A 20,921-nucleotide genomic window follows, 5' to 3' on the forward strand; every position below is an offset into this window, starting at 1 on the left:
AACCTCTTCCCTCTTGGCCTGATCCTATCAGCACACCGCAATTGCTCCAGCCTCTTCCCCTTCGTCACCAGCTCTCAGCTTACCGTCTTCCTCTCTCTTCTTCCTCTCCTCACTCCAAAACACCGCCAAAATGTCCATCCCCGCCTTCTCCGACATTGCCAAGCCGGCCAACGACGTATGCGCTCCTTTCCACGCCGCTTCTGTTGCTTGTGTTTTTATTTTCTCGCTGCCGTCCCGGCGTTGCTTTACCCCCTCGGCTATATAGCTCCAGGGGATAGCTTCCAGCTGCTGCGGCGACAGCGTCTCTCCCGACTTACAGACGATGACGACTGACGTGTGCTTCTTTCTTCTTCGCGCTCTATAGCTCCTCAACAAGGACTTCTACCACCTGTCCGCCACCACCTTCGAGTTCAAGGACACCGCTCCCAATGGCGTCGCCTTCAAGGTGACTGGCAAGTCCAGCCACGAGAAGGTCACCTCTGCTGCTGTAAGTCTTCCTCCTACTCGCCCAATGCCGAGCTCTGCCTCTGTGTGTCTCTGTTCGCCCTAACTCCCCCGGCCATTGTCCGAGGGCGAACGGGGCGCATGTCGCGGGGTTGGAATCCAAGATTGCAGAAGACTGACTGGTGCCATTGCCATGGAATAGATTGAGGGAAAATACACCGACAAGCCTACTGGTACGGCCTCCTAACCAGCCCAGTCCCAACTGAAACACGCTGTCTTCTTCAACCCCCTAGCGCGCTCTTCCGACGCTCGCCGCCGCATGCAATTCCGAGGCCAATGACGATGCTAACGCAGCTCCGCGCCCATAGGCCTGACCCTGACCCAGACCTGGAACACCGCCAACGCCCTGGACACCAAGATCGAGGTCAGCGACTCGCTCGCCAAGGGCCTCAAGCTCGAGGGTCTCTTCAACTTCCTGCCCGCCACCGCCGCCAAGGGCGCCAAGTTCAACCTGTTCTTCAAGCAGCCCGGCTTCCACGGCCGCGCCTTCTTCGACCTGCTCAAGGGCCCTACCGCCAACGTCGATGCCGTTGTCGGCAACGAGGGCTTCCTGGCCGGTGCCAGCGCCGGCTATGATGTCAACAAGGCTGCCCTGACCGGCTACAGCGCCGCCGTCGGCTACGTCGCTCCCCAGTACAGCGCCGCCATCACCGCCACCGACAACCTGAGCACCTTTGCCGCTTCCTACTACCACAAGGTCAACAGCCAGGTCGAGGCCGGTGCCAAGGCCACCTGGAACTCCAAGACCAGCAACACCGTCGGCCTCGAGGTCGCCAGCAAGTACCGCATTGACCCCGTCTCCTTCGCCAAGGTTCGTTTTTTTTCTCCTCCGCCCCAACCGCCCTATTTCTGTGAGACTCCGCTGACACCTTGTTTTCCCCCAATCAACAGGTCAAGATCAACGACCGCGGTATCGCTGCCCTTGCCTACAACGTCCTCCTCCGCGAGGGTGTCACCCTGGGTCTCGGTGGCTCTTTCGACACCCAGAAGCTCGACCAGGCTACCCACAAGCTCGGTGCTAGCTTCACCTTCGAGGGTTAAGCCTCCGAAACCCCTGCCGATCGCCTCTACGATCATTGACATTCCATATATGTATACAATGTACATGTGAGCTGTGAGTGATGAGGTGGGCCTGGTTGCTTTTCCGCGACTGCGTCCCCGATTGAGTTGCCCCTGAAGGGCTCACACGCTGCCCCAAAGGGAGACTCGCGATTTGATCTCTGGTGGGTAGATAGATGCCATTCTTTGTCTTCTTCGAGCAACTGGGGATCAAGCAAAAAAACAAAAAGGAAATAAAGAGTATTTTGCGCAAGTGAAACAATGCGGTTGCCGGTCGTTCTGTCTTGTTCTGTTGTGTTACTGCTCCGTTCTGTGATGCTTTTTTTTTTCTTTCTTTGCGCTCTGCTGGTATTTGAAAAGTATGATGATGCAAATATGTGTATATTAGCACACGCTCGTTGTCTCTATCTCAACCGCCTGTGTATTGATAGGTACTCTCTTTAATGATGATATGCTCATCCCTGTATCGTCACGTCTCTATCTATATCGTACAAGACACGTTCACCCACTTTTACTCCGTAAAGAGCACACCACAGCTCCTATCCTTCTGCGCTTTCCCCCCTCCCCCTCCTCCCTCGTCTTCACCCACCCTCCTCCTTCTTCCTCCTCCCCAGCCGCATAAACTGCAAATACACCGCCGGCGCCACAAACGTCGCCGCCAAGATACCCGCCACGATCAAGAAGTGGCCGGCCAGGCTCGTCTGCGGCTCGAACTCGATGCCGTCGTCGCCGACGGCCCTCCGCTGGCGCTGCCACCGGCGGCGGTCCTGGTGCTCGTGCGTCCGGGCGTGGCCCGCCCTGTCCCAGTGCGGCGGCACGTCCCTGTCGTCGTCCTGCCGGAACGGCGACGAGCCGGGGCCCATGCCGCCGTATGTACCACCACCTCCTCCTCCTCCTCCTGACGAAGAAGAGGAAGTGTGGGCGTGGTGAAAGGCGCTCGTGTCCCAGGGGTTTGCGCGCGTTGACGATGACGATGACGATGATGCGGCGCCGCCGGTAGACTCTTCGTGCGCTTGGTGTCGCTTCTCGGCGTGCGCGCCATATCCGCCGCTGCGATAGAAGCTCGGCGGGGGTCCGCGGAATGTTCCCCTTCGACGGCTCAGGCCGGAGGGGGGACGGCCGCCGGCGGGATTAGTGCTGTGGTAGGATCCATGATGGTGGTGATGAGGATGGTGATGTCCATGGTGCCCGTGCCCGTGCTCGTGCAGGCGCAGGACGTCGCGGTCGTAGGTTGCTCGGCGCGAGGCGTTGGAGAGGATGGTGTAGGACTCGGACAGGAGGGAGAAGTTGTGCGAGGCGTTTGGGTCGGAGCGGTTCGCGTCGGGGTGGTGCGTTTTGGAGAGGGCGTAGAAGGATCTTTGAACGGTGTCAGTTTGAGATGTTTTTTTTTTTTTTGTCTTTAGGTGGGCTTTTTTTCGGGAGAGAGAGAGAGAGAGAGAGGTTTCTTGTTTTCTAATACTTTTTGATCTCGGCGGGCGTCGCATTCGTCGACACCTTTAGCCGCTCGTAATGATTCTTGCCCTCGAGGGCGCTCTTCCTCAGATGCCTCGACGCATGAAAGCTCCGCTTCCCATCCACCTCGAAGAAGAAGAAGAAGAAGAAGCCACCGCAATGACCAAGACTGGCTGGAGAATCAAGCCGGCATCGTCCGTGGAAATGCGCCCTCGGGACGACATCTCCCGCGTTCACGCAAAGCCGCCGCCGTGACGACAGTGTTGGCAATTGCACCAGGGAAGAGCTCGGGACGGCGGCGAGAGTGTGCGGGAAGCGGGGTGGCATGCCTTGCGTATCCTCATTACTTGTTCTCGGGAGGCGGGAAAGGAAGAAGGAGGATTGAGGTCGGGGAGAAGAGAGAAAGGGCGATAAATCGTTATCTGGTGTGTCGTCTAAGAGAGAAGTGATCGCGGGAGGTGATGTAATCGACGGTGGCGGGTCTCCATACATGTACCCGTATGCAATCCCAGAGTTTTGAGCCGGTAGCGGGGCGGAGACTTACATGTTGGCTATGCCGTCACAAGCAACCATTTTGACAGTAAAGAAAGAAAGGTGCATCAGATTGATCACTGCTGATTGTATTCAGGCATCAGAATGTATGTGGACTGTGTATCTTCAAGTCTAAGCAGATGTCACCAAGCTTCATGAATCTCCAATGGTGTCTTGATGAGCCGATATCAACATGGCCCTCCATCCAAGCACGCGGTTCTCACTCGTCTCTTATACCCTAACCTTGTAGGTAGTATCACGATTTTTCCAAAAGACACACGCAAACATCACCGCCCAAAACAAGCCAGCCTCCGACGGCCTTATTTACACAGCCGGCCTCTTGAATGGATGGGCTTCCGTGTTGAAAACCCACTTGTCCAGGTCAATGGCGCTTTCGTCATCGAATATCAGGTAAAAGTACTTGAGTGTCTCGGCCAGCCAGAATGTCTGTAGTAAGTAATTGTTTGTTAGCTTGCTTGCCGTCCGCTTCGATCTTGCAAAAGTTGGGCAGTCGAGGGTATAAAGCTCACCTCCATAACATCGCCATTTCCGCCCATGCGAACCGTAACGTCTTCCACAATGGCAAACGCGTGCTCCGTCTCCGCCTCCCGGACAATGTTCTCCCACATTCTCCAGGCCGTGTCCCTCCAGACCTGATCGCCCGTGATACGCCACATGTAAAACACGCTCTCAATAGCTTCTGGCCGCAAGAGATAGTGTCTGCTCTTGACGTGTATGAAACCATGCGGTCTCCTGCCGTCAGGATCAACGGGCGCTTTGACCTCATCGTACGGACAGGGCCCATCAAGCTTCGCGCAAGCTGCCATATCTGCCGATTCGGGCATGATGCCGGAGGGGAAAGAGTCATACGCCCATACACAGCCGGATGAAATACGTGAGCCCAGGTCGACGTAGTCGTCTCGCTTGAACAGCTTGCCGGCCATTGCGTACATGCCGCCGGCGAAGCACGTGAGGTGTTGCATCTCGGTAATCCGCTGAACATTGCCGTGGTCAACCAACGCATTTCCCAGTGCCAAGATGTTGTCCCCCTTTTCAGTCATGGGGCGGAACAGCAGGTTGTCCCTGGCGGTATCGAGCGCCCTGATGGCCATTTCTGGGTACTGGGGGTCCAATCCACCGAGAAGAGCAGGCATCTTGACCAGATACTCGTACAGGGAGTCTGCGCTGCCTCCCATGGAATATCGACTTTCAACCATTGTCTCTTCGCGGTAGTTCATCATAACTGGCCACATGCCGGGGAGCGTGGTTTCGTTCTGGAAGCGGTAGAAGAATTGCTTGATGCGCTCCGTGGCATCGTAATACTTGGGGTCGCCCGTAATCTGCGACAGGCGAGTAAACTCCATGCAGAGGGTGCCACCGGCAGCGCCCGACATGCTGTCGTCGGCGCGTTGGGTGCCCTTCTTGGCCTTGCTGTAGTCGAGCCAGTGAGACGGCAGGCGATTTGGTGTGTCAAACGTAGCGTAGAGGGTGTCGCCAAGTTCAATGGCTTTTGCGCGCAAGACGGGCTCCTGGGAAAGATCGTACGCGGCAATCAGACCGCCGAGATATCGAATCGTCACCTCGAATAAGTTGATCACCTTGTTGTCCTTGGTCTTGGACCAGTCAATCACCGCCACCTCTTTGACGGCGAGGAAGAAGTCGTCCTTGAGATCCATGATCCACAGGGTATCCAGGGCATCCACGAGCTGTGCCGACCACCCGCTGAAGGTCTCCTTGCCACTGAGCGAAAGCGGCTGCAGCTGGTCCTTGGTCCAAGCGTATGTCTTGTACGCCTCCCAGCTCTTGACAAAGGCATCCTTGACAGCCTGCTTCCGGGCCTTGGTAGTGTCGTCCTGGGCCTCCGACTGGTTCCTGAGCTGCAACCTGGGAAAGGTAACGGGCGTGCCCTGGGGAAGTGTCTTCATGTCCTTGACAGGATAGTAGACTTTGGCCTTGCTCCAGTCATAGCTGCTGGGCACGTACTTGAACCTGCCGACGGTGGCTGTTCGAGGGACAAAGTCATAGCCGCTCCAGAGCAAGAAGGCGACAAAGAAGGCAAAGGCCACGAGGGCGATGTAGCGGCGAGGGACTCGGCCCTGCAGCTGGTTCAACATGGCGACTTTTGTTGTTTCCTTATGACGGGTACATGGTTTCGTTTATACCAAATGCCAATGTTTCCAAGACAGATCCCGATCAAGCCGCGGGAGGAGATAGTCAGGGCTGGCTCGAGGTTCGGTCAACTTGGGGGAATAGGGAGCGAGCGTGAGAATAATGCAGTAACCAAAAGAGCACCGCACACCGCAGCGCCAAAGGAACAAGAAGCAAGCAAAAGACGAACCACGGCAACGCAGAAGCGGAGGAGGGAGAGGAGGAAAAGGAAAAGAAAAGGACTGGGCAGAGACGAGAGGTGAGCAAGTATTACCTATTAACAATGTAAGCAGCAGCCAATAGGGCCGTCACCGTCTGGCGGGAAGCTGCGGTCCTTCTTGGGCCTTGGCAGCCCGTCTTGGCACAAAGTCCCCTATAAAAGCGGCTACTGTTAGGTACCTAGGTATGAATTATTACTGGGAGGATGCTACTGTACATAGGTAAGTAGTAGAGGGCTGTGCTGGATGAGACCCCCCTGTAAGGATGATGTGCCACTGGTACTTTTAGCCGTTCAGCTGCCCCCAAATCCGGACATGCAAATACCAGCGAGATCCTTGAATACGCCTCTTTTCATGATGCGTCGATTACACATCAATGAGAGTATCGTAATATCACCTTTACGCAGTGTGGCCTGTCATGCTGATCTGATAGCTTGCCTTTCAGGTCTCTAGGTATTCAAGTCTGGTATCAATCACTGCCGAATCACTGTTCCTTCTCCCCCTTGTCAGCCCTGTCCCGTTTACCAGAGTCCAGTCGCCGGAATACGCTCCAACCCTCCTTTGCCCTCATCCTTTCCCAAAACTCGCCCCAAATCCGCACAAAAAAACGCCACACCCAAAGAAACAACCCCCCCCCCCCCCCCCAAAGAATGCGGAGGACGGCGTCGCCTTGTCTCATTGGCTGCTCTTACACATTGGTACCATAACCCCTCCATTATGTATGTCCGTGGGCGGAAACTCCCGCTTCTTGTGCAGAGACGGATTGGTGATGGAGAATTGGCTTAATCCAGGGTAGTCATTGTCGCCACTGAATATGTCAGATTGTGACAGCTTGATATGTGATTAAAACCCTTTACATCAATTTCACAGCGACGTCAGCGTTTTGGCTACCCAACTCAAAAAGAAGGTTACTCAAAGCTCACTACACTCCTTTTCCAGTTACCCGCCTGCTTAAGGTATGTAGAAAGGAGGAGGAGTTATGCTTTAGCAAGAAGCATACACAGACTTGTCCAACCTTTCCCCCCCAGCACGACCCCTTTTGCTTCCCTTCGCTTCACTGCCACCAGCACTCCATATTTCCAAACCGCCTTCATTGTTTGGTCACACAAGTACCTACCAACAGGATGCGGGCTGCCTCCGAGCCGCGAACACAGAAGGTATCTGCAAGAGATCCGCACGCATGAATAAGAATCACACCGCTATCCCTGATAGACATGATAGGTGCCCACGTAGTCCTGGGTACAGTAACCCCTTTGAAGAGTATATCTACACCAAACGGCAATGGTTCCTCTCCACAGGTTCAAGTGAGTGCCACCTTGGTACCGATTATTCTTGGGGGGGGGGGGGGGGGGGCAACTAAGAGGGTTGCTTGCATGCCGTGCCATATATATACTCGTAGACGTCAGAGATCAGAGATCGTTTCACCCTTCTGCTGGACAAGCCTCAAGAGTCTCACCAAGACTTGCATATGATTCACGTCTCACCAAGACTGTCGATATTCAAGGAATGACTGATTTTCTTCTGACTAGTTCAAGTAAAAGAGAGCGTCTAATAGTTGGCGGTAATTAACATCAACTTGCATCTTCCAGATAATCGTCGGGCAACGGCCGGGAAGTTTGCCAGTGCGTTCGTGTTGGGCAGAAGCTCTCAGAACTAGCGAGCTGCCAACGCATGGCTCTCCATTCCGGCAGTCTGCGCTCGACATCGCCTCACTGCCCCGTCGAATAAAACAAAGAATTCTCAATCCCTCCTCGCCACACCATGGCCGCCCATACCCTGCTGCTCGTCGTGTACCTCGAAAGAACAGTCACAGAAGCTGTCACTGCCCATTTTCGTGAATGGCGAGAGTCAAGCATGTTTCCTCGACAAGCCTTGACCAGAAGCACACCTCATCTCGATGGTGTACCAGCTTCAACTCCGATGCGCGTCCGAAGCAATCAGCTGCATCACCAGACTCGGGGTGGTTGCATTCACCTTAAGTCTGTTGGAGAAATTTGCTTCTCCAACGACCGTTTCGGCGGAGCGGCTGTTGTAGCCATCACGATGTTGATGAGTCCCGTGACAGTTATTGCTCGTTAGTAGAGCCCTTTGGGGGATATCCTTATTCGCATCACTTGCTCGTGCAAGCAAGTTTTCCTTTATAGTCCTGCGTCTGTCACTCAATCGTAGCCTCCGCCGATCTGGCTGTGGAAAGCAGTGCTGATGCTCTTCTCGTCGTCGTCATAGCGTCGCCCATAACCGCTACCGAGTGTCATGCGGCCATTGCTTTCCACGTAATGCTTCAGCCGATCGCTCTGGCTGTACGAAACTGCTCGCATTCCCGTAACGACGTCGTGCAGGCCAGCTCCCAGACTGACGCCACCTTGGCCGATGCCCTTGGCGCCAATGACGCTGGCCGAGGCATCGGTCAGCTCAGAATTGGCCACGCTTTCGCCAGCAACGCTTTCGGGCGCTCGGTTGCGACTCTTATGTCCTCGTCCCGGCGCCGACACTCCAGGCAGCCCGGGCCACTGCTCGGGGGCAAAGCTGGAGAACATTGGTGGGAAAGCCGTGTTGAGAGCTGCGCCTCCAAAGGCCGAACCCTGAATCGACGACACATCGTCCGGAATGTACGAGACCATGGAGCCCGCATCAAAGTCGCGGCCGGGAGGACCGCCGTTGAGTCGGCCACTTTGCTGCCTCGCACCGGGATACTGGAACGGCTGGCTGTTCTTCTGGCGGTAGCTCACCCTGGGGCGGCTGAACTGCAGCAGGCAGGCCTGCAGGTTGGTGAGGGGTCCCTCGACGAAGCACTTGCGATCCTTGAAGTGGGTGAGAAGGTTGTGCCAAAGCTCATGCTTGGAGAGGACCTTGGGGTTGCCGAGAATGACAAGTCCGTATTTGGCTCGGGTCAGGGCGACGTTAAGACGGCGGGGATCCGACAAGAAACCGATGCCTTGGTTGTCATTGGATCGCACGCAGGACAGAACGATAAAGTCCTTTTCACGACCTTGGAACGCATCCACCGAGGCCACCTCGACATCCTTGTACCACTCCTTCTTGTACGAGCCCGAGTTCTGCATGGTCGAAACGATATAGCTGCGCTGGCCCTCATACGGCGTGATGACTCCGATTTCGGATGGCTTCACGCCGGCCTTGAAGAATCGCGTCACGGTCTTCTCAACGTTCGATGCCTCGGTCCTGTTCAAGTAGGAAGTGCCAGATGTGGAAATTTCTTCGTGGCCAATGTTGGACCAGAACATCATGGGCATCTCCGCAACGGGCCAGGGGAAGTCAACATCCTTGCGGATTCGTTGCTCGTGGGTGATACCATTCTGCAGAGTGCCGTCGTAAAACATGTTGGAAGGGAACTCCGAAAGGCATGGGTGCATTCGGTATTGCGTCTTGAGCGGGATCGGGTTGATCTTCAGGTTGATGAGTCGCTCAAACAGGGACCTGTTGAGACCGGCCTTGGCCGCCTTCTTGTTCATGATGACAGGGCCGAGTTGCTTGTGGTCACCGACCAGGACGACTTGCTTGCACCCGAGGACGAGAGGAATCATGCACTCGGGCTCGGCAGACTGCGTAGACTCGTCGATCAGGACATTCCGGAACTTCATCTTGGAGAGTCGCGGGTCGCCTGCGCCGACGCAGGTGCAGCAGATGACGTCTGCGTTGGTCAGGATCTCTCGTTCGGCAGCCTTGGTCAGTTGCCTCAGCTTCTTCTCATCCTGGCTCGAAAGTTCGCCGACTTCGCTTTTGAGTTGCGACAGCTTCACTAGCTCGGTGTTGTGCTCGGACAGGCGGACCTGCTCATGCAGAGCCAGGAAGCTGACAGACGACTCCACGTCTTCGCGCGACTTGGCCGTGAGCCGAACCACCTTGAGGCCAGTGCGGTGCACACGTTCGCAGAGCTGGTCCACGGCAACGTTCGATGGGGCGCACACCAAGACTTGGCTGCCGCTCATCTTCGCAAGGTGGTAGATGATGGTGGCAGAGGTCACGGTCTTGCCCGTTCCTGGGGGTCCCTGGATGAGGCTGAGGGGCTTCTGCAGAACGGCCCTGATCGCGTCAACCTGGCCCTGGTTCAGGTCAGGCAGCCCGGGAGCAGACCATTTCTTAGGTAGCGTAACTTTCATGGGCGGCGGCTGGCAGATGTGGCCGAGCAGGATGTGGAAGATGTATCCCGAAACACTCATATCGTCGACGGCAAATGTCTTCATGGCGAGTTGCATGCGATCGTACGAGGTGGCTTTCCAAACGTAGTCGGCCGAGAAGTTGTGAGAGAGATCAATCGGGACGGACTTGTCGTTGCCAGTCTTGCGGAGCTCGAGACAGACTTCGTCGGATTGACTGTTTGGAATCTTAATGACATAGCCAACTCCCTCCCATTCTTCTCGGAGCTCGCCGGTGTAGCGAAGTCGCATCTCGTCGCCGACTGCGAGCTTGACATCACCCGACTCGATTTTTTGCAGGTTGAAGCTGGCAATATGCTTGTTGTTGAGAGCGTAATCCCAGCGGACAGTCAGGCCGTCTTCCGACTGTGCTTCCTTGAGCTTCTTGTCATAGTCGGACTCCATCTTGACAAGGGGGCCAAAGATGTTTTGATAGTGGTACGGATCGTCATAGGTCAACTGAACGGGGAGAGGATCGTCGTCAATGTTGGAAGCCTTTTCCAAGTCTTCAATCGTCGCATCTGGCTCGAGCTTCCACATCTCTTCGAGCTTAGCAATCGTGTTCGGCGTAAGGTGGCGGGCGCGTAACTGTTCGGCATCGGATGGCGGGCTCACAAGCCACGGCAGGAATGCGCGCTCTTCGATGAGAGGCTCCCATCGCGAGGTGTCCCAGGCCATGTCCTTGTTCGAATGGGGGGCGGCGCAAGGTTGGCGACACAGCAAGACGACCACGGCATCGGATTTCGCAGGGATAAAGCCAAGAATGAAGACATTTTTCGTTCCACAGCTATAGCACTCCAGCACGGTGTCTCCGAGGGTCGATTCGGGATGTAGTTGAACTTCCTTGTGTCGAGCGCGAACCAGGTGGTTGACGATGTGGGTGGAGGAGCCGCTGCCACGGGCGCTGCAGAACCATTTGCTGCAGGTCAGGCATTTGACGACACAGGCCGGAGAGTGGATGCCGCAGTATCTGTAAGACCCCTGATTAGCTTGGCGTCCAGCGCGTACAGCTGCATGTTGTTACTTACGCGCATGCATGAGGGGGAAGCTCCTTCTCCTCCTCGGGGCTTTTCAGTTTCATGCCCATCATCTGGTCAATGGGGACGCTGTTGAGACTGTCGTTGTCGTCCTCCTCGAAGGCCTCCGTCTGGTTGTCGTCATCGTCGGCTCGGCGCCGGCCACTTTGGCCACCGTATTTGCCGTAAAGGAGAGCCTCGTCGGGATCGAGCGCGGACAAGTCGTCTGCGCCAGCCTTGATGGCCGCAGCGGAGTCGGAAATGAGGTGATTGCCAACATGGGTGAAGGCGCCCTCCATGGTGGATTGACACTCGGGCAGGTGCGCCGGATCGTTCTGTGAAGCCGATGACAAGTCAGCCTCTGATATGAATCTGCCTTTGAGTGTGACGCACGAGAGAGGAGGAGAGAGAAAGACAGAGCGGCGGCCAGGCGAGTGAAAATTTGCCCAAGCTTCGGCTTTTAATTTCAAGAGAATGAAGGGGGCAATTACCTGGAGAGTAAAGGTGATTTATGTAGATATCCGGTGCGTGAAGCTTCGGCGCGGATATTAAGGGAAGGATTCGATGGAGTCGTTGGCCGGCCTCACATCATCGCCGCAGACGCCGGGCGGGGTTGGAGAAAGCAAGGAAACAAAAATGAGCAGCAAGTAGACTATGAGAGTCACTCAATATTGGCCTTTCAGGCAAAGAATTCGCTGCCGAGCGAGCGGTGATTCAAGAGGCAGAAAGCGTTTTTCTGCACTTGACAGGCTGGATCTGTTATCAAGCAAGTGGAAGCGGTTAGAGTGACTCGGCAAGACTGCGGTCGCTAACATGCGAAGCCTTTGGTGGGATAATGCGCCCACGTGATAAGGTGGCGGCGCGTTATCGATAAGCTAGAATGTCGGCAGAACCGATAAGCCAACTTTTTTTTCTTCTGGCTGTTCTTCACGCCAAAGCCTGCGGATCTGGAACCCAGCCGTCAAGTGGTTCGAGTTGAAGCAGCCAACATGATTGTACGTTGATGTCAACCCATGCTGTCTAATTCTTGTTGTATGTCAATTGCTAACACGACTATTGCAGCGCAAACAAGCTCGCCAGCGGCGCGACTACCTCTACCGGCGGGCACTTCTGCTGCGGGATGCCGAAATCAGCGAAAAGAGGGCGAAGCTGAGAGCGTCTCTGGCCTCGGGAAAGCCATTGGACCCGACCATCGCCAACGACAAGTCGCTGAGGAAAGACTACCAGTATGACGAGTCGCGAGACCTCACTACGAATGAGCAACTGGATCTGGACGACGAGTATGCGCAGCTGTCCGGCATCGTCGACCCCCGAGTTCTCGTAACGACTTCTCGCGATCCGTCGGCCAGACTATCGGCTTTTGCGAAAGAAATCAGACTCCTCCTACCGACATCAATCCGAATGAACCGTGGTAATCTCATCTTGCCAGACCTTGTCAAATCCGCCCAGTCTGCAGGCCTGTCCGACATGCTCCTGCTCCACGAGCATCGCGGTACACCCACAGCCTTGACGATTTCCCATTTCCCTCACGGACCGACAGTGTCATTCTCGTTGCATAATGTTGTGCTACGCCACGACATTCCCGGCAGCGTCAGAGGAACAGTTTCCGAGTCATACCCCCACCTCATCTTTGACGGCTTCACGACACGCCTGGGAGAGAGAGTTGTCAAGGTTCTGAAGCACCTGTTCCCGCCCAGGGAGCCAATCACCAGCAAGAGCAAAATCGGCAACCGAGTGGTGACCTTCAAGAACATTGACGACAGCATCGAAGTCAGGCATCATGTTTTCGTGCGGACGGGCTACGACAGCGTTGAGTTGGCCGAGGTTGGCCCTCGGATGACCATGAGAGTCTTTGAAATTCGTGGCGGTACACTAGAGAACAAGGACGGCGACGTCGAGTGGCATCTGTCGCAGTATACACGGACGTCCAAGAAGAAGAATTACCTTTGAATCAGTATTGGGTATCTCTCATATGGTGGACGAAACTCTTAGCGCGTCCGTTGTGCGCGCGCAGAATGGCTGCTTCCTACAATATTCGACGTTTGCTTGGGGCAGAATCCGCTATCCAGCGTTGTAAATGGATGCGGGATCAGAACGACGGTCGAGGCTGACGGTGGCCGCCATGGCTGACTGTAGTACGATGTCGGTCTGAGACGGCTTCACGTCGAGGGTGCTTCGCCACGACGGCGACGTAAAGCTTCATGCGAAGGCTTGTGAGCCACAAACCTGTACGCCAGCAACGGTTCAGTAGAGGCGAGAGCCGAGGAATTACTGCATGAATTTAATTGGCCGATGGAGGCCAATGCATGCGCCATGTCGACTGACGACTTCAGGTAGCGGATGGTCAAGACGCAGTACGGGTTAGCGATTGTATATAGGGTCTTTGAGGATACTGTAAATACCTAATGTTCGAAACGGATCAGTTTAGTGATTTTCCATGTTACTGGTTCATCATTGCATCTTGACTGAGACGTAAGGTAAGCTAAATAGACTACTGATTTGCACGTGCAACCCAAGCTGTGAGGATGACTCGCCAGCTGAATTCCATACTATTATACCTAAGGTACTAAGAGAGGGCCTACCTGCACTCACCATTACATTGACTACCTTAGTTATTAGATTGCCAGCAGGCATCCATCCTTTGGCAGATACTACGTGAACACTGATGCTTGCACCCTCTGGTAAGGTAGCAATGAATCAAAGCGGAATATTACCAGAATAGCCGTAACCGCCTGGAAGAATACGAAGCCACAGCAGACCCCTGTCTATCATCTGATCTTGCAAGCATTCGACCCGCGAGGCTTCTCCGGCTTTCAGCGTCAATTGACGTAATACTCGGCTACTAGAAGAATTCCAAGAGAATCTTGTTCGCTCTATGCCGATTCTTTAACATGAGTTTCTACACCTTTGACAGTCTACTAATTGACGATGGTCTTGGTATTCGACCGACTGTGACAACGTTTGTGAGATTTACGCACCCTGGAGAGTCCAGGTCGTCTCTGCATGCAGATGCAGATGCAGATACAGCACCGCTGTCGACGCGCAATGATGACATCCTACAGTGCTGCCGTCCATTGGCTCGTTAGGTCCCTTATGTTTGTTGACAAGGGCAGCGGCGGCGGCGGCGGCCAAGCCACGGGCTGATGACAAGTCAGACCCCGTCTCCAGTCGCGGGCATGGGCTCGTGGCCGTGGCCGCGATGCGACTCGATTGGCGGGCGCATGGGCCAGCGATCAAGGGACCCCAGAGGGACTGGAGGAAGCTGGGCAGTGGAGCTTGTCAACGGGGTTCTGAGAATGATTCAATTCGCATGGGATTGATGGATCAATGGATGCTCAACCTTGAACGAGAAAAAATGTTTTATTACTATTAGTAGCGGGCTTCGTAATGGCGCCGAACTGAGGTGCCCAGCCAGCTTCAGTGTTCCATCTGTTCAGCAGCTCCAGGGCACTGGCAGCACTAACGACCACTGGGCGCAGCGGCGCTGACAAAGGCTCCGCCCATCCGCAGCAGCACCTCAACCCTCGGACACGGACGTCGAGGACAAGCAAACAACTGCCCGCAACCCTGGGAAGCAGACTTTCTCTCCGGCCTCGGGTCACCGGTATAATGTAGGTAGAGAATTGGAGGGGAAACCATGGGTTTTGAAGCTATTATAGGCCATTACCTATCTATAGAGGTACTACCTAGGTACATGTGATATCGACTATGCTTGCATGTACCTTGTAGCAATCCAGTCTGGGAAGCTGGCCGTTGTTGTACGTCATCACAGCCGGCGCATGTCTGCATGTCCGCATGTCTGCATGTAACTTCGTACCTCCACAAGTCACCTCTTTTACCCTTCCATTTTCTCATTCTCACCCGTCTCATTCGGCCTTTATTTCTGCGCCTCTGCCGTCGTCCGCATTAGGAACGCTGAAAAACATATTGCCGTCCTCTGACCTTTCTCGCTCTTCCTCCACCTCCGCGCCACCCGAAGCAGCTTCGGTATACCTGAGCTACTGCTACTTGACTGGTAGTAATTGTTACTGTTACTGTTACTGCTTCTTTTGTGCCGCAGCTCCCCCCCCACCAATTAGAACCTCTCCAGTCTGTGCTTGTTCACGCATTCTCCAACTTTCAAAGCACGAGGCCGTCCCTCCCGCTTCCTCCCTGCTTTGTGCTAATTACTCGAATCTCTGTCGAACCACCTTATTTGTACGTGCCGGCAGCAGCTGCGACACCGCAAAAGAAAAAAAAAGGGCCAAAGCTCTTGGACCTGCTTCTACCTAGGTAGTGGTATCTTTCGCCCAAAAAGCCATCGCTGGGTACTTCTGCCCTTCTTGTCCTCCCTCTCCTCCTCCTCCTCCTCCTCCTCCTTCTTCTTCTACACCACCACCACCACCACCACACACGAAAATCTCGATAGGCGCTCCCTCCAGCATGTCGAGCGGGCAGAATCCTTATTCGCAAGGCCCTTCCCAGGAGTCTGGATACGGCGGCGGCGGCTATGGTCAGGTAAGCAAGAGGCGTTCTCTCGGCGCTGCGACACCCGCTTGCTGTTTCGCGAAGAGCCAAGACGATGGATGCTAACAAGATGCGCCCGGCAGCTGAACCCGTATGCCACCAATGCGAGCGACAACGCCTCGCCGTACGGCGGCAACAACAACTACGAGATGCAGGACTACAACAACCAGGGCACCGCCGGCGGCAATGGCTACGCCCAGGAGCAGGCGTCCCGGCAGCCTACTGTGCTGTCGCAGCAGGACTTCCTCAACCGCGTGCAGAACCTGCGCAACGACATCAAGGCGCTGACCGGCGACATTGACTACATCGGACAGCTGCACCAGCGCACGCTCAGCACCACCGACCAGGAGGCCACCCAGCAGCTGGAGCACTACGTGGCGCAGACGCAGATTCGCAACACCGCCATCAAGGACGGCATCAAGGGCCTGGAGCGCGACCTGCTCAAGACCAATGACTCCTCGCGCAACACCAAGAAGACCCAGCTGGAGTCTCTCAAGACGTTCTTCAAGTCTGAGCTCGACAAGTACCAGAGCATTGAGCGCGACTACCAGCAGCGCTACCGGGAACAGATTGCCCGGCAGTATCGCATCGTGAACCCGGATGCATCGGAGGACGAAGTGCGACAAGCTACAGAGGCCGATTGGAACAACGAGGGTGTTTTCCAGACAGCTGTAAGTGTTTATCCTTCCTCTCCCGGTCCAAACAGAAATACGTTCGATACCGGGGATCAACCTTTTGGGGCCACACTTTCCCAGCTCTTGCGGAGCCTGTTTGCGCGTGTACGAGCGTAAGCAATGCTGACTCGATTATCTGCAGCTTCGCACCAACCGCACCGGCCACGCCGCCTCCCTGCTGGGCAACGTGCGCGCGCGCCACAATGAGCTCCAGCGCATCGAGCAGACTCTCTCCGAGCTTGCCATTCTCTTCCAGGAACTCGCCGCCATGGTTGAGCAGCAGGAGAACGTCGTTGTCTCTGCCGAGGTCAACGCCGAGAACACGGTGCAGAACATTGAGAAGGGCAACGAGCAGGTTAGCCAGGGCATCGAGCACGCCCGCCGCACCCGCCGCCTCAAGTGGTGGTGCTTCCTCATCTGCTTCCTCATTGTTCTCGCCATCGCTCTGGGCGTCGGCTTGGGTGTCGCTTTGACAAACAAGAACTAGTTTGCCTCATTGCGATTGCGGTGTCGATTGTTTGCTACTTTTTGGTATTCGTGTTTTCAAAATCTTCAAAGGGGGAGAGCCACCTTCTCTGGCTCACGGGGCGCAACTCTTTTCTTTTTCTTTCTCTCTTTCTTCTTTCGTTTTATTCCCTGCTTAGACCATGACACATGTATTCAAACTGCAACAGGAGGAAGGCATATGCCTTTTTCCGCAGCGGAACGATCTTCTACACAACCTTAATTCTAACTCTTCGAGACGCTACAAGGGGGGGGAGGATGGCGAACAGTAGCGTTGATTGCGGCGGCAAGGGGGATGGGGAGAATGGAGTCACATCTGAGAGAGAGGAGGAAAAGAAAAAACACCACGCGAAAACCAAACATGACATTGACGTTAAGTGGAAGTTTGGGGCTGCGATGGATGACGAGCCCTTATTAATGCCATGAACTCCCAGATGCTGCATGGCGTCAAGGAATGGTGGACATAGGCCGATAGGGGGGCGACGGAAGGGGGAGTTTATGTGACGGCATGGATGAACATAGGATAGGGCTTCCTTTTATAGCTTATGAAGTGGACAATTATGATGAAGTTTTCTTTTGTTCACGTTGAATCATGAGAGTGCGTGTTCCTATTTACCTCGGGAGTTGTGCACAAGTGATACCTGAGGTAGTACAATGTCGTCCCATGTTCCCCTGGCTTTCTGTGATACGAAGCCCTCATGCCATGATGCGGAAGGGGGGAAAAAGGACAAGTTACACAAGACAAGGAGAACGCAGAAATCATGCAAAGATAGGTAGTTAAGATACATATACATATACAAATACAGACGAACAAAAAGGTACCTACCTAGCTGGTAAAAGCATCGTAACGACACCGTTACATACCTACCTATCGAACGACGAAAGGAAAGATGCCATTTGCAGAGTGGAAAATGGTACAGAGATTGTGTTTCATATCTGCATTACCAAGACGCATTTGTTGATTTTCCCCCAGGTTCTTTTTCCTCCTCCACCACACCAGCACATACCACCCCCTCCCGCCTTTCTTTCCATACACTTCTTCTGTTTTGCGAGTTCCCCTTTTTAATCCCCCCGTTCTCTTTGTTGCCGTTGATTCAAAGATAATGCCTCCTGAATCATGAGCTCGTCATTGCCGTGTGAGTTGAGTTTTGACCACCACGGAAAAAAAAAAAGAAAAGGTATGGGATGTGGACTGAATAAAGACCAACAAGAACTCATATCATCTCAGTTTGCATCTCTCCTCCCACAGCGTACCTTAGGTACCTAGTTAGTATAGAAACATGGTAGTGGCATGTACATTTGGTTGTTACATGCGCACGCCTTATATGCGTGCATTCTGCGTGTCAAGAGGGCAATATTTCTCCCTCATGGATTGCTTCTCCTTTTTGTTTCTTTTCTTTTCTCTTTTTCTGTTTTGTCTCTCCTCTTCTCCTGCCTGGTCTCTTGTCTCGCTACTCTCAGGCTAATTCGCCTGGTAGCTCTGGTGAGACGCAAGGCTTTAAGGCATACGGAGTCCTGCAGGGCCGCCTGGGCCGCCGGCCAGCTTCTCTGCCAGCTTGGGGTACTTCTCCGTCACCTTGACCTGGGTTCGGGTAGCCTCGGCGTAGGACAGAGCGTTGACAATCTCGCCCTCGGTTCGGGCAAGCTCCGCGGCGCGCTCAAAGTACTTGAGTGCCTCGGTCACCTTGTTCTGCTGCAGCAGGAGCTGGGCCATGGTGGCGACGGCAATGTCACACTCGGGGTCGACTGTAGATATTGTTAGCCTTTTGCGATATGATTTACCAATAAAAAGCAAGGGATACTCACTGATGAGGGCCTTCTGGCACAGCTTCTCCGCCTCCTTAAAGTCCTGACTTGACTGGAAGAGAGCCAGAGCCTTGTTGATGAGGGGCAGCACGTTCATGGACATGGGCTTGGACTGCTTCTCCATCTCCATGGCCGTGTCGAACTTCTCAATGGCTTCGGCGAAGTTGCCCTGATCCAGCAGCAGCTCACCGTAGTAGTTGTAGACGTCGGGCACCTTGGGGAAGTTCTTGATGCAGCGACGGAAGGTGGCCATGGACGAAGCGATGGAGCCCATCTTGTACTGCGTAACACCCAGCTGAATGTGGGAGAAGATAAAGTCCTTGTCCAGGTCGATGGACTTTTGGTAGTCCTTCTGCGCGCTCGCGAGATCGCCCTTGATGAAGTGAGCCTGGGCGCGGTGGTAGTAGACATCGGGATCCTCGCTGTCCTGCTCGAGGGCCTTGGCGAACTCGGCATCTGCCTTATCCGGCTCGCCCAACTCCAAGAAGATGCTAGCCCGCTTAATGTAGCTCTGGGTCATTTTGGGGTCGAGCTCGATGCTTCGGTCAAAGTCCTGGGTCGCTTCCGTGTGGTTGCCCAGCAGGGTGCGCATGGTACCCCGCAGGTTGTAGGCGAGGGCCTCGTGCTCGCCGAGATCGCCCAGCTCAATGGCCTTCTCGAACGCCTGTCGGGCCTCCTCATACCCCTCGGCCGTCTTCTGCTCCAGCCCCTGGAATCCGAGCTGCAGCTGTCCGAGACCGGTGTCGGGGGAGAGCTCGACCGAGTCGTCGAGAGCGGCCGGTCGAGGCTTCTGGCGGAAGCTCTGGAGGTAGTTGCCAACGAAGATGGGGCTGGGGAGCTTGGCGGGCCTGGAAGCCATGACCTCCTTGGCCTTGTGCTCAGCGAAGACCTTGAGCAGCCTCTCGACGGCCTGGGCAGTCGACTCGCTCTTGAAGTTGTCGATGATGCACGAGGCAGTGAAGTCGAGCAGGGCCTCGGAGTACATCTTGAGGTGCTCGTAGGCGGTGGCACGGCGATTGATAGCCTTGATGTACTCGGGGTCCATGGCGATGGCGGCGGTGGTGTCCTCGACGACCTTTTCCCACTCGCTCATGGCGCTGTAGCAGGCGGCTCGGTTGGAGTAGAAGACGGCATCGGGCTTGCAAAGGATGGCCTGGGAGTAGAGCTCGATGGCCTTGTTGTAGGCCTTATCTCCGTAGGCCTTGTTGCCGGCCTGCTTCAGGCGGGCGGCGTACTGCTCTCGAACCTCGGGGGCCAGCTGCAGGACCGAGGACTCGTTGATCTCGGGCAGCTCTGACTCGGGCTCGACGACGGCGGCCTTGGACTGGGTGGCCTTTGTGTCGGCGGCCTTGCGCTCGGCCTCCTTGCGCTTCCTCCTCTCCTTCTTGCTGAGCTTTGGTGACGCATCGGATTTCTGTTGCGAAAGGGCTTGGGGTTAGAGATCAACTGTTTCTCAAGTTCAAGGTTCAAATCCGGACGTCCACAGCATCCTTTTCTCACTGCTGCTCGACCAATGCGGCGGGCAACGGCGGCAACGCAGCTATGCGATGGCCCGTGATGTCGTCATGCCCGCCCTGGTCGAGCATCTACCACACTTTTGCAACCCCTCCACCCGGTGATGATGGCGACAACGTACCGAGTCGTTATTCAGGTAATAGACGACGCCCGCGCCGGTGACGACAACCGCCACGCCGGCAATGGTGTAGACGACGGCCTTGTGCTCCGACACCCACGAGGATATCCGGTCCCAGGTGGACGACGAGCTCGCGTCGACGGGGATGGCGCCCGCAGGCATTGACGGCAGCGGGTTGGACATGGTCGGGATGGCGGATCGAGATCAAGAGGCGCTGCCGGGGGGGAAGGCGAGAAGGCGCAGCTGGAAGAGCCGTCGATGTGAAGTCGGGGAAGAGCTGCGGCAAGGAACGCGCAGCAGGACGAGAGATGGAGGAATAATTATCGAGATAACAGAACAATGATGGCACAAACGAGGTTCGGTCCTCGTCTGCCTTAGTTCGAAATTTCGCACCAGCGGCTCGGGTTACTAACTGAAAAATTCCAGCCCACTGACGCTGCTGTTTTTTTGCCTTCTCCACCCAGCTCCAGCCGCTGTGAGAGAATTTACAAGGGCGAGACCGAGAAAAACCAGCACAGGGAAAATCCAGAGAAGGTCGCAATGCAATGCGCAGGTGCTTTCGGATCGCATGGAGACGCAGAGCAGATGCCTGAGGCAGCGTCAAGAAAGGATCTCTAGTCTCATTGTTTGACATTGACTATCAACTCTTGGAGTACCTACTTAGCAGCCATTCACCTCGACATGAAGCTTCTACCTGAGATAGAGATGAACCTAGT

The 20,921-nt window shown here is 55.0% G+C and overlaps 7 protein-coding genes across 7 annotated transcripts; 4 read left to right on the plus strand and 3 right to left on the minus strand.

Annotated features, from left to right (window-relative positions):
- Positions 1-77: 77 nt before the first annotated feature.
- On the plus strand, positions 78-1,545 carry TRIREDRAFT_22608 (uncharacterized protein; the record flags this gene model as incomplete). Its single annotated transcript, XM_006966152.1, has 5 exons — positions 78-175; positions 365-487; positions 647-677; positions 813-1,315; positions 1,396-1,545. Exons 1-5 carry the CDS (start codon positions 131-133, stop codon positions 1,543-1,545), a joined length of 852 nt encoding a protein of 283 aa, XP_006966214.1. The 5' UTR covers positions 78-130.
- A 599-nt stretch (positions 1,546-2,144) lies between these two features.
- TRIREDRAFT_63899 (uncharacterized protein) lies at positions 2,145-3,081 on the minus strand (the record flags this gene model as incomplete). Its single annotated transcript, XM_006966347.1, has 2 exons — positions 2,145-2,919; positions 3,023-3,081. Coding segments are annotated over 2 exons (834 nt in total), but the record flags the coding sequence as incomplete, so codon positions are not given.
- Positions 3,082-3,870: 789 nt separating this feature from the next.
- TRIREDRAFT_79044 (glycoside hydrolase family 47) lies at positions 3,871-5,843 on the minus strand (the record flags this gene model as incomplete). The annotated part of the gene is made up of 2 exons (XM_006966348.1): positions 4,110-5,843; positions 3,871-4,032 (listed from the first exon to the last, which is right to left on the minus strand). Exons 1-2 carry the CDS (start codon positions 5,658-5,660, stop codon positions 3,871-3,873), a joined length of 1,713 nt encoding a protein of 570 aa, XP_006966410.1. The 5' UTR covers positions 5,661-5,843.
- A 786-nt stretch (positions 5,844-6,629) lies between these two features.
- Positions 6,630-7,569, plus strand: TRIREDRAFT_108524 (uncharacterized protein; the record flags this gene model as incomplete). Its single annotated transcript, XM_006966244.1, has 4 exons — positions 6,630-6,635; positions 6,783-6,868; positions 7,134-7,216; positions 7,502-7,569. 4 exons carry the CDS (start codon positions 6,630-6,632, stop codon positions 7,567-7,569), a joined length of 243 nt encoding a protein of 80 aa, XP_006966306.1.
- A 4,502-nt stretch (positions 7,570-12,071) lies between these two features.
- TRIREDRAFT_22611 (uncharacterized protein) lies at positions 12,072-13,147 on the plus strand (the record flags this gene model as incomplete). Its single annotated transcript, XM_006966153.1, has 2 exons — positions 12,072-12,077; positions 12,145-13,147. 2 exons carry the CDS (start codon positions 12,072-12,074, stop codon positions 13,030-13,032), a joined length of 894 nt encoding a protein of 297 aa, XP_006966215.1. The 3' UTR covers positions 13,033-13,147.
- A 2,357-nt stretch (positions 13,148-15,504) lies between these two features.
- sso1 (t-snare, syntaxin) lies at positions 15,505-16,749 on the plus strand (the record flags this gene model as incomplete). The annotated part of the gene is made up of 3 exons (XM_006966245.1): positions 15,505-15,579; positions 15,759-16,265; positions 16,405-16,749. 3 exons carry the CDS (start codon positions 15,505-15,507, stop codon positions 16,747-16,749), a joined length of 927 nt encoding a protein of 308 aa, XP_006966307.1.
- A 1,515-nt stretch (positions 16,750-18,264) lies between these two features.
- Positions 18,265-20,367, minus strand: TRIREDRAFT_63441 (uncharacterized protein; the record flags this gene model as incomplete). Its single annotated transcript, XM_006966349.1, has 3 exons — positions 18,265-18,512; positions 18,573-19,986; positions 20,209-20,367. 3 exons carry the CDS (start codon positions 20,365-20,367, stop codon positions 18,265-18,267), a joined length of 1,821 nt encoding a protein of 606 aa, XP_006966411.1.
- Positions 20,368-20,921: the final 554 nt, after the last annotated feature.

The sequence above is a fragment of the Trichoderma reesei genome (assembly GCF_000167675.1).
Source record: "Trichoderma reesei QM6a unplaced genomic scaffold TRIREscaffold_12, whole genome shotgun sequence".
Taxonomy (NCBI): Eukaryota; Fungi; Ascomycota; class Sordariomycetes; order Hypocreales; family Hypocreaceae; genus Trichoderma; species Trichoderma reesei.